This window comes from Argentina silus (genome assembly GCF_951799395.1).
Source record: "Argentina silus genome assembly, chromosome: 19".
NCBI classification, from domain to species: domain Eukaryota; kingdom Metazoa; phylum Chordata; class Actinopteri; order Argentiniformes; family Argentinidae; genus Argentina; species Argentina silus.
This window is the reverse complement of record NC_139673.1, coordinates 11,670,883-11,682,152: the sequence shown is the minus strand read 5'-3', so window position 1 is coordinate 11,682,152 and position 11,270 is coordinate 11,670,883. Positions and strand designations below refer to the sequence as shown.

At 43.9% G+C, this 11,270-nt stretch overlaps 1 protein-coding gene across 1 annotated transcript; it reads right to left on the bottom strand.

The window, feature by feature from the left end:
- Nucleotides 1–1,775: 1,775 nt before the first annotated feature.
- wt1b (WT1 transcription factor b) lies at nt 1,776–9,756 on the bottom strand (the record flags this gene model as incomplete). The annotated part of the gene is made up of 9 exons (XM_083691202.1): nt 1,776–1,897; nt 2,149–2,241; nt 2,415–2,504; nt 2,590–2,737; nt 2,984–3,092; nt 3,399–3,479; nt 5,161–5,260; nt 6,078–6,194; nt 9,330–9,756. 9 exons carry the CDS (start codon nt 9,754–9,756, stop codon nt 1,776–1,778), a joined length of 1,287 nt encoding a protein of 428 aa, XP_083547328.1.
- Nucleotides 9,757–11,270: the final 1,514 nt, after the last annotated feature.

Below are 11,270 nucleotides of genomic sequence, written 5' to 3'. Positions count from 1 at the left end.
CTGCTGTGGCTGAATCACTCAAACTCACAAGCTGACACACAACTCCATCCACATCATGCATATTTTACAGACCTAGGCCTATCCTGCAGCCGCCTCTCTGCCTCCTGCTTCTCTCCCACAGACATGTTCATTAGTACGACTATTCAATGCCCCTTAACACCTGGTGCCGGGTTTTCTAGATTCTAGACTTGTACTAGACTGAGGATTAGAATTAAACTCTGAGGATTAGTCAGAACTCATGTCTGTTAAAGAGAGCAGGATGTTAAGATTTTCACAACAGCATTTCACAACAAATCATACCATGATTAACACTTATTCCGGTCCTTTCATTGGGAATTGCATATGACTCCCAGTGTAGAAATACTTCATGAAGAATACTACGGCATCACTGTATAATCTTTTCTTATCTCAATAGCAGAGATGAGGAGTTGATCTTATGTTTTTTTTGGTAGAAACATCACCTCCTTGTCGTTCATCTGCATTCTCCAACAAGGCTGAAACTGGCCCTGCAGTCCCACTGAAAGGCTGACACTGCCCTCATGTGGCTAAATGGTGTAACTTCAGGGAAAGAGGACCTGTGATATTTGTGTGCGTGCATGCGTGTGTGTGTTTGCGACTTGAGGCTGGTGGAGGCAGAAATTGGAGGCCGGGCTCATTGTAAGGCATGGAACGGAATGAGGAATGGTATCAAACACACGTGCACACCTACATGCGTGCGTCCGTGCGTGCGTGTTAGGGTTAGTGTGTCGTGGGCCTCTCCTCTGCAGACGGGGCTGATACTGAAGTAAAGCCAGCTGACACTGAGGTATGTGTCTCGTCTAATGAGATTTATTGAGGTCCAGTTGTTCTCCATCATGGAGATGTGTGTGTGAGATTTAGGAGGGTGAGATCTGCACCTTGTCAGAGTCACGACGGGTGCCGCTTTACCGTCTGACCCTGCCACTTACGGACCGCCAAGGCTCTTAACTGATATGACACAAACCCATTAACTCTACAACAACTTCACTACGGCACCACACACCAAAATGGACCAACTTTAATATATTTTTGACAGTACAAAAAAATACAAAATGACTGAGGATAGCAAAGATGTCATGTATATACAATGGTGAATTGTATGTTGTTGTATACATAATTGTATACTATAGGCATATGATAAAAAACTCCAGTTTACAAGGTCCAGCACATTTTCATAGTGACACAGTTATAGCAATAGAACATAAAGCCAGTGCAATTATGATACAATATTCAAGATAGTACATCCAAATCAACTATTCATCCATTTTACAAAGAAATCAGATTTCCTAATCTTGGCTCAGATTGACTGTGATACAATGTGAAAGGATGAAAACAGGTTATGATGGCTATCCATGACAACGGTGACAGCAGTGAATTGGTGAAGCTGCTCTGGGTATGTTTTTCTGAAGGCTGGTGAAACTCAGAAGCTGAGTACAAGTCATGCTCTCCACTTACTGTATACAAGTCTGACTGGGAAACACGGGGGGTCACCCATGCCTAGCATGTCCCACTATTGCAAAGCAGTACTTTCAACACGGCCATGCCAGTATGGAGAAGTTGTGCTGGGAATGGAAGCCATACAAGTCATAAAAGTCATGGTGATCTGTACCATTGAATGTGTAGGTCTGGTCTGGTTTGGTCTGGTCTGGTCTGGTCTGGTCTGGTCTGGTCTGGTCTGGTCTGGTCTGGTCTGGTAATGGCCCCTGGCCTTTACAATGAAACATGCTGTGAGCTGTATGAATCCAAGATAACACAGCTCAGATGGCAGACTGCAGCTTGGTGATGTTCCTCTGGTGCATGCTGTGGTGGCGGACCAGCTCATCTGACCGCGCAAACTTCTTCTGACAGCTGGACCAGCGGCAAGTAAAGGGCTTCTCACCTGGGAGGAGGAGAAGAGAGAGGAGAGGGGAGAGAAGAGAGAGGAGAGGAGAGAGGAGAGAGGAGAGAGGAGAGAAGAGAGAGGAGAGAGGAGAGAGGAGGGGATGTTGGTCGTGACTAATGTTTCTTTGGTGGCTTGAGTTATGGATGTGTGACATTTGAAAATGGATGAAATTATCCAAATGATTGTATTTCCTCATCCATTCAAGGACAAATAGTACAGGAAAAAGTAGAAAATAAAGGTATACGCACTTGTTTTACCTGTATGAGTCCGGGTGTGTGTCTTCAGATGGTCCGACCGTGAAAACTTTCTCTGGCAAGTCTCACACTGAAATGGTTTCACTCCTATGAAAACACAGACCAGGGGGGAGACCAGGGGGGAGACCAGGGATGGGGAGACCAGGGATGGGGAGACCAGGAACGGGGAGGGAGAGAGAAGGAGATAAGAGTTAAAAACTACAAATACAGAGAGAGAAATAGAAGAAAAGATGGAGAGACACTGTAGATGGATGTCTGACCTGTGTGTCTGCGTTGGTGTCTCTTCAGCTGGTCTGATCTGGAGAACCTCCGTCCACAGTCAGTGAAGTCACACTGATATGGCTTCTCTCCTACAAGAGTCATCATCGTCGTCATCATCATCATCATCATCATCATCATCATCTCTGTGAGTACAGTTGCTGTTGTTCCCCTCACCTGTGTGTTTCCTGCCGTGCATCTGCAGGTGGGACAGTTTGAAGTATCTCTTGCTGCAGCCAGGGTAGGCACACACAAACGGACGCTTCTCACTAGGCTCTGATGACCTCACCACGGAGGGGTTGATACCAGGCACCCGTCGGACATCCTACAGAGAGAGGGAGAGGTGTGTCAGTATAACGCTCCATCAACTGTGTGTGTGTGTGTGTGTGTGTGTGTGTGTGTGTGTGTGTGTGTGTGTGTGCGTGCGTACCTGTGTGCGTGCGTGCATATGTACACGTGTGCATACATGCGTGTGTGTGTTTGTGTGCGTGTGTGTTAGTGTGCGTTTGTGCATGCATGCGTGTGTGTGTGTGTGTATGTGTGTATGTGTGCGTGTTGGCGGCACCCTGACCTGTAGTCCTCTGAAGAGGCCGTGTGTGTGGATGTGGTACTGAGCACTGCAGCTGAGCACAACAGGAGGGGGGGGGGCCGTGGGTTCACTCTCGTAGCCCGTCCCGTGACTAAACAGGGAGAGAGGACAAGAGGTAGGGTCAGGAAACACTGAACCAGACTGAGATGAGAGAGGGGGTGAGGGGGGGAGAGAGGGAGAGATGGAGGGAGAGAGAGAGAGAGAGAGAGAGAGAGAGAGAGAGAGAGAGAGAGAAGGGGGCGGGTAGGCCCATTGTCCTCTGATCTCCTTCCTCCTGCCTACCCCCAGACGGCAGGCCAAACAACCTCCCATCCTCCTCTTCCTCCCTCATTACCTCCCTCTCTAGGGTCAAGGCTACCCTAAGGATGTACAGTACGTGCAGAGAGACGAACCGTACCTCTTCATGGAGGAGGTCAGCGTGTTCATCGGGTTCCATGACACACACTCCAGCTGAGACGCCATTTGGTACAGGTTATCACTGAGGGAAACACACAGAGGTCACCAGGTTACGGGTTTCATGATCACCAACAATATGACATTGATATTATGGTTAGAAGTTGCTCTAGTAGCTGGGTGGTAACAGTGTGATTACAAAGTTGCTCCAAAGTGGTCCTTGTTCCACAGAAAAACACTCTCTATTCCTATGCAATTACAATGTAATAGCATGTTAATACTTGCTACTGGGGTAATTACAGAGGGAGCAGAGCAACACTGTAGAGTTTTACTCAATATGTCTGCCAGTAAGAAAGGGACAGAGAGATGAAAGACAACACAGATGCTGGGAGGTGACCAGGAGCATTTGTAAGATAAAGAGTCTTTTACTCTTTTTCTCTTTTTGTAAAATGAGGTCACTAAATCCCTCATTCCATTTCCAAGATTATTTCTCTCTCCCTCCCTCTCTCTCTCTCTGTCCAGTCTCTCCCTCTCCCCCTCCCTTTCTAGATATGGATAATGAGGACATCACGATTAGGGGAACTCCACATAGCTGCTTTTTCTTTTAAAACAACCAGTCCACTCATTCCACAGAAACCTGCTGAGAAGCCATTAGTCACTTTGGCAGATGATTACAGTAACTGCCTCACACACACAGACACACACACACACACACACACACACACACATACACACACACACACACACACACACACACACCACACAACCACACACACACACACACACACACACACACACACACACACACACACATACCCACACACACACACACCACAGACACACTTGGAGACGTGATACAGTCATAGCCAGGCTGAGTGTGCCCGTACCTAGTACATTGCGGCGGTGGACCAGCGCATGACATCACTCTCCCCTCACAGCATCATATGAGTAGGAGGGAAACAGTTTCAGGGGAATTTTGGAGTGTTACAAATTCCTGTCCTTGAGGAAAACCGAGCAGAACTGTGGAAATAATTATCAATGTAAAAACTATGATGAATGTAGAGTAATCCACTTGAATAATATCTTGAGCGATATTGTGGGTTTCTATTTTTACTCTAGGTTTCTAGTGTGTTTGTGTGTTTGTGTGTGTGTGTGTGTGTGTGTGTGTGTGTGTGTGTGTGTGTGTGTGTGTGTGTGTGTGTGTGTGTGTGTGTGTGTGTGTGTGTTTGTATGCCTTTGATCATTGTCATGAGAAGGAAGAGCTGGATCTAAAGGCAGGAAGAATCTCCCTATCTTATCAAACGTTGTTCCGGTATTTGGGTTCCTTGTGTTCCCCCTCTTCAAAAACAAACCGGGACGGCATTTAAAGAATTCTGCTTTAATTTGCCTGCTGACATGTTTTGGTTTAAATGACATACCCCCATGTTTCAGACTATTTCAAGGCCTGAAATGAGACTTCCCAGCCCTCCCTTCTTCTCCTCTTCCTCTTCCTCCTCTCCCCTCTTCCTCTCCATCTTCTTCCCCCATCATACTTTCTTCTCCTTTAACCCCTACCCTCCTCTTCTCAAAGTCAGGCAGTAATGGTAGATTCAGAGGGAGAGCAGCAGTATATCATTCAGCGTTTGCTTTGGCCTGTTGTGCACCATTGGGCACCACTTCACCTTGGAACAGACCACAGCTGACTCAGGGCTTCCACTCTGGATATACTAAGTGGTGTTTGGTGGAAACCCTGTGATTGACAAATTGAGCTTTGGAAGGCCAGGTACCTGTTATAGTTCCTCAGGAGGAGAGCTTGGCTGCTCGGACAGGACTCTGAGGGGGCGTGGCAACCAAACATAGAGGGAGGGGCATGGTACTGCTGGTCACCTGCATACAATAAACAGACAAACAAACAAACACGCACAAAGATCTGTCACACAGTATTCAGAGCCTCTGAATCGATGTAAAACCTACAGCGGCTATTTGTAGCATTCTAGTTAACCACTCAGCTGGGTGCTTCTACAAGTGGCGGCTCTTATAAGCTGTCTTTAAAGTGCTTCCAAACACTTTTTTTGTCTCGGTAATGTACTGGGAAAAACTTGTGAAACGCAACCAACTAACTGTGATGTCTTAAGCCGGAAACAACACATTTCCTCTCAGTAGTAATCCAAACACCAGAGCGCTCTCAGAGGTGATAAAGCAATCCATTTCAAAGAGATAGTGAACACACAACAACACACACAGAATGTAAATGCCGGATCTGTGTGTACAGCACTCCTCTCCTGGCTCACGTAGTGTATTGGTCCCCTGATGGTTCTGAACATTCCAAATAGGTCTCTCATAAAGCTGTTTCCTCACTTTATTATTTCCAGAGTAAGACGTTTGTGAAAAATGACCAGAACACATAGGCAGCTTTGTATGGAGCAAGAGAGAGAGAGAGAGAGAGAGAGAGAGAGAGGGAGAGACTCAGTAGTAGTTATTTGCTGAGAGAGAGAGAGGAAAACGGATAACCGCAATTTATTGCTTTGACATAAAACTCTCTGTGACATACTTAACCTTGCGGAGGCCTCTCAGCCATTTGTTTTTGTTACAAATTTACATCTACTGAACATTCACGTACACAACTAAAAAAAGACCGACAGACAGACCGACACACAGACACACACAAACACACACACACACGCATTAGGGTGGAGATATTTACCCATGGTTGACAGGGGGGACAGGTTGTCTTCGTGTTTGAAGGAGTGGCTGGTAAGTTGAGGGGAGTGGTGAGAGGGAGTGTGAGCGTAACTGGGAGCACCATCCATACTCCCATAACCTGAGAGACAGAGAGAGAGAGAGAGAGACAGAGAGAGAGAGAGAGAGAGAGAGAGAGAGAGAGAGAAAAGAGAGAGAGAGATAAATTGCTTGTAAAGAGAGTCCTGGCTCATTTTCACCATGATGGCTGACTCCTCAAGGAAACTTGGGCACTCCAGTAGCTGTTCTGACATCTGAATTGCTGTTGGGCAGCAGCTCTAAGTCTCTGGAATGATACCTTCAGTGTGTTTATCACACCACTGAATCCTTGCTCACTGGAAGGCATTCATTCACTGGCTTTGGGGTTTCAGTATTTATTGCAAGTAGAAGAGGAAAGTTGGCGTGTAGAACATATGAAGATCAGTAAATCTAGGAGCAGAAATGTATTATAGACTAAAAGGAAGTGGTACACATGCTCATGCAAGCACACACTCTCTCTCATACACACACACACACATACACACACACACACACACACACACACACACACACACACACACACACACACACACACACACACACACACACACACACATAGCATGACCTTGGTTGGGTAAAAGCCAAGGGGAGTGTTAGACAGTTCCTGAGAAGATTGACTCATCCACACATCCTTAAATCACTGTAGCCTATAAAGCACTTCACTGACCCTCAAAACACTTCATCAAAAACTACTTTCCTCTGAGCAAACAAACTCTCTTTGCTCAGTGGGTCTGAACTCTCATTAAGGATCACATACAGGCTTACCCCTGTGAGTAATGGAATATTACACACAATCATATCGAGTACAACATTGTTTACAGTGTTTCTTTCATTTTTGTTTCATGTCAAACTTGATAAAATCTCCTCATTCACAGCACACAGGAAACTGAGAAATTAAATCTAAACGAAGATGAATCTCTGTGAAGTTCCTCCGACTGGTCTTGTGAGGTCAAACATAGACCCCGCTTGGGGGGAAAAAGTCCCATAACGCTAATGGGGGTAATAAAGTGAAACCATAACTCACAGATATTGTCATTTCTGCATTTGTTTTCAGACAGAAAAATTAATGAAAAATATGTGTTTCGGAAATTGGAGAGCAATTCTGACTTACTTCTTATTTTCTAGGGTTTGTATGAATCTTAGAATAAACATCTTGACCCGATATATAATTTTGATTCATATAAGCCTGCTTTGGTGTGCTGCATTTGGGCTCAAGATCTGTGTTTCCATTGCAAAGAAAATGGCTGTTCCCAGGGCCTCAAGAATAAGCTAAGGAAGAATGCTACTCTGCGAAAACCAATTGTGTGCATGTGTCTTTCTGTGTGTGTGGTGTGTGTGTGTGTGTGTGTGTGTGTGTGTGTGTGTGTGTGTGTGTGGGTGTGTATGTGTGTGTGTGTGTGTGTGTGTGTGTGTGTGTGTGTGTTTATCATTCTATGTGTGTGTGTGTGTGTGTGTGTGTGTGTGTGTGTGTGTGTGTGTGTATGTGTGTGTGTGTGTTATGAAATACTATGGGACACACAGTGAGAGGTGCAGAGAGTCTTCTGAGTCCTTGCCAAATTGAAATCACTGGCCAAGGTAATGTCCTTTCCCACGCCTGTATGGCTACCACATAGGACCACAACCTTGACTGTCCCAATGAACTGGCTATTCAACAGGCCCTCAGAACACACTTAGTTTAACTCATACGTCTACTTTGACATTGTCTGTAAGTAGGGTTAGATGTTGGATGTTGGATGTTTTCTTGTATATCATAATTATATACTGTAGAAGACGCACCTCATTAAAAGAACGTACAGTGACACAGTGTGCCATGAATGTATCCTAAAATGCATATTTACGCCCAATAATAGGGACTTCCACACTACTTATCCATTGTCTATGATAGCTGAAGTATAAAAACAATTGGATACTATACGATTTATGGATTATTATGGATTTTTACTTATTGATTATTAGCAAAATAGAGATTCTGAGTATTTCACACAAAAGTCTCAAACACATTGAGAATTACCTCCAATTAAATGTTTGACTGAAATTTAGGATACATAGAAATTAATATTAATAATGGGATTAGTGAGTCCTTATTTGGGTTGTACATGTGAAGGTCTAACTTTCTGCAAATATTCTATTGTCATAATTTATGGAGAAAATGTGCAAGTTTTTCTCAAGGATTCTGCCCGAGAGACATTATTCATGCAGTTTCAGTCATGATGTGATTATTTTCCTACAGTTCAACAAAAATGCTTTGAAATAACATAAAATCCAAATCATTTTTTTGCACAAATTATAATTGTAAAATTAGCCCATCTTTTCTTATTCCTAATAAGTGGAAATATAACTTTGAAATGAATCGAGGTAAAACAATAACATGCTTTCAAATTCATTCTGTTGACAATGATATGAATATCCAATAACAGTATGTAGAGTACCGTTACAGATATGAATCCCACTTTGTTTCAATAATCCAGGGATATTGAAATTGTGGCGCTGTACGGTTTTATGGCGCCGCATAAATTCATTCTAGAACGTACTCTGGCAGTTTCAATTAATGGCAAAAAAATCAATCGAATTCATGAGGTCTGTTTATATTGACTATTGAAGTTATTGAAATGGATTAAATATAATTCTATTTTTTCCTCTCATGTATACATAACAGGAAATATGCTGAGTGAGATGATGTCTCTTGACTGTAGCTATAGTCATGAGTTGGGTCAGCTGAGCAAAGCTGACAGATCTTTCCCCTTACCTCTGTCAGACAGAATGACCCTGGCCTGTACACAACATTCTGCTCAGACACAACACTATGAATAAACCCAAACATCCATAGCATAGAACGTCACCCAAATCCAATAGCCTACACACACACACACACACACACACACACATCTGAGAAAAACATACATGGTCAAACACACACATATACAGTATACCCACACACACGGTAACTCTTAACATAGATTTTCAAGTAAAAATCTGGAATAAATAAAGGCCAAATAGAAAATAAGCAAGTCCTTCAACAAGTGTAAAACTGAGGCTCTGGGAACGACACTGACTAAGAGTGTTGAGGATGAGAGGGTTTAGTTTTAGATGAGGATGACAGTGGTTAAGGAGGGTAGGAGTGAGTCCAGGGAGGGTATCAGTGACATGAACATACAGGGCAGTTGGGCAGCAGCCTTACCCTGGATCCTGGGTGCTGGTGGGCTCTCCACACAGCTGGGAAGGTAGGCTCCATTAGGGAACACCCGGGGCTGGGAGGCTGCCGGCTCCCCGAAGGCCCCGACCCGACAGGGGCCCGTCCCTGTGAACTGCCCAGAGAAGTGCACTGTGAAGGCCCCTAGGCCACAGTGAGGGTCCTCCAGGGGGTCTGTGGAGCCCCAGCTGGGCTCCTGCTTGATGAGGGAGTGGTGGGAAGGCAGGGAGCCGTAGGGAGAGCCAGGGTGGAGGTCCAGGAGCGGACCCCACTGAGGGGCGCCTCCGACGGACAGGCCACAGCCCCCACTCCCTCCTGGCAGGGAGGGTACGGAGGGCACTGGGGGTAACAGGGAACTCAGATCTCGCACATCTGACCCCATAGATCCCAACGCTCCATAAGGCTCTGTCAGCATTAGGGAGGGAGGCGGGAGATGGAGGGACACCCCAAAATGCACAACACCTGAAGTAGTGAGACAGTCTCAAACACCTGAAGCTCTGAGGACAAAGATCGTCAATGAAATCACAGTCCAACAGATGACACGGGTACAGTAAAGAGCGCCTCCAAAAGACCTGGCCAAAAAAATATGGCCAAAAACCTTGACGCGACTTCTCTTTAACGCAATATGGCCAGGAAGCAAACGCAAAGTCCAGTCCACCAATGAAGCATCCCTTCCTCCTGGACTCTCTCTGTTTCAGCGGTCTGTGTGTGTGAAGCGATGTGGAGTGGAATCTGGAGAAGGTTCAGGCAGTATCACAACTCAGTGGATGATAGCCCCGAGTCTGTATTTTGTCCTAGCCTTATGGTTGATCTGGCGTGTGGGAGTGGCAGTGTGTGGTTGTAAGTCACAGTGCCTTGTCTCTCTGTCTCTGATGTAGTCTGGCTTTCCTTACACTCATGAAGGCTCTAATACTGCCTTACTCACAGGGCAGGGGGAGGAGCGTGAGCGGGTGGGAAGACAAGATGACTCCTCTTTATCCAGACAGACACACACAGCACTTTCTGTTTGCATGCATTCTGACAAATGTCACTAACACATAACTGTGTTAGTAAGAGTTAAAAGGAGCATTTTTTATATTAAGAAAATCTTTTGATAAATGTATTTAATGACTTGAAAGTTTGCAAGCAAAAACACCCACATCACTCCCAAATCCTATTGTAGGCCTACAGTATGTAGCCTAATTAATATGCAAAATAAAGTACTCAGTTATTAAAAAATATTTATTGTTAAATTCAGCTTGACAACTTGAGTTGAATCCTATGGAAGAATGCAGCGAATCAGCACAAATCAGCATTCATTCAAAATAGGAATGTGATAAATGAGTGAATGATTATTAATTGATAAGTGTAATGTGTTAACACCATTATCGTCAAAATAACTAGCCAACAAAATGTCGCAAAATATATTGATGCTCATATAAATAAGCCTCTGCTAAGTAAATAAGAATTATATCAGAATAGTTTCTAGTTCATTGTGTGACTTTAGAAATTTGAAAACACATAATTAAACGAGTGAAAATAAATCAACATTTTTCCGCTTTAAATAATAAAATGAATAAATGAAACAATCTATTAGATAACACAGTTGAAATATATTATTGTGTAGCTTAGTCGCTGGGGGACTTTACCAATAGTAAATTACCTTTATGATGGCAATAATGTAGATTAATAACTTTACTTATTACAATAACATCTACACCATTTAGCCTATATCTACAAAATCAAAATAATTGTGTAACAGTATTTTAAACGAAACGCCATTCAAACGAAAACTACACCTCGATAACTTAAGGGAACGAGTTCTTGCTTCAAGATGTAATGAGTCATTTCAAATAATTAGCTTACATTAGGCCTAAATGTAATATATAATAATAATAATGAGAAATATAATGTAGCCTATATTATTTAACTATGTAGCCTATTAAAAAG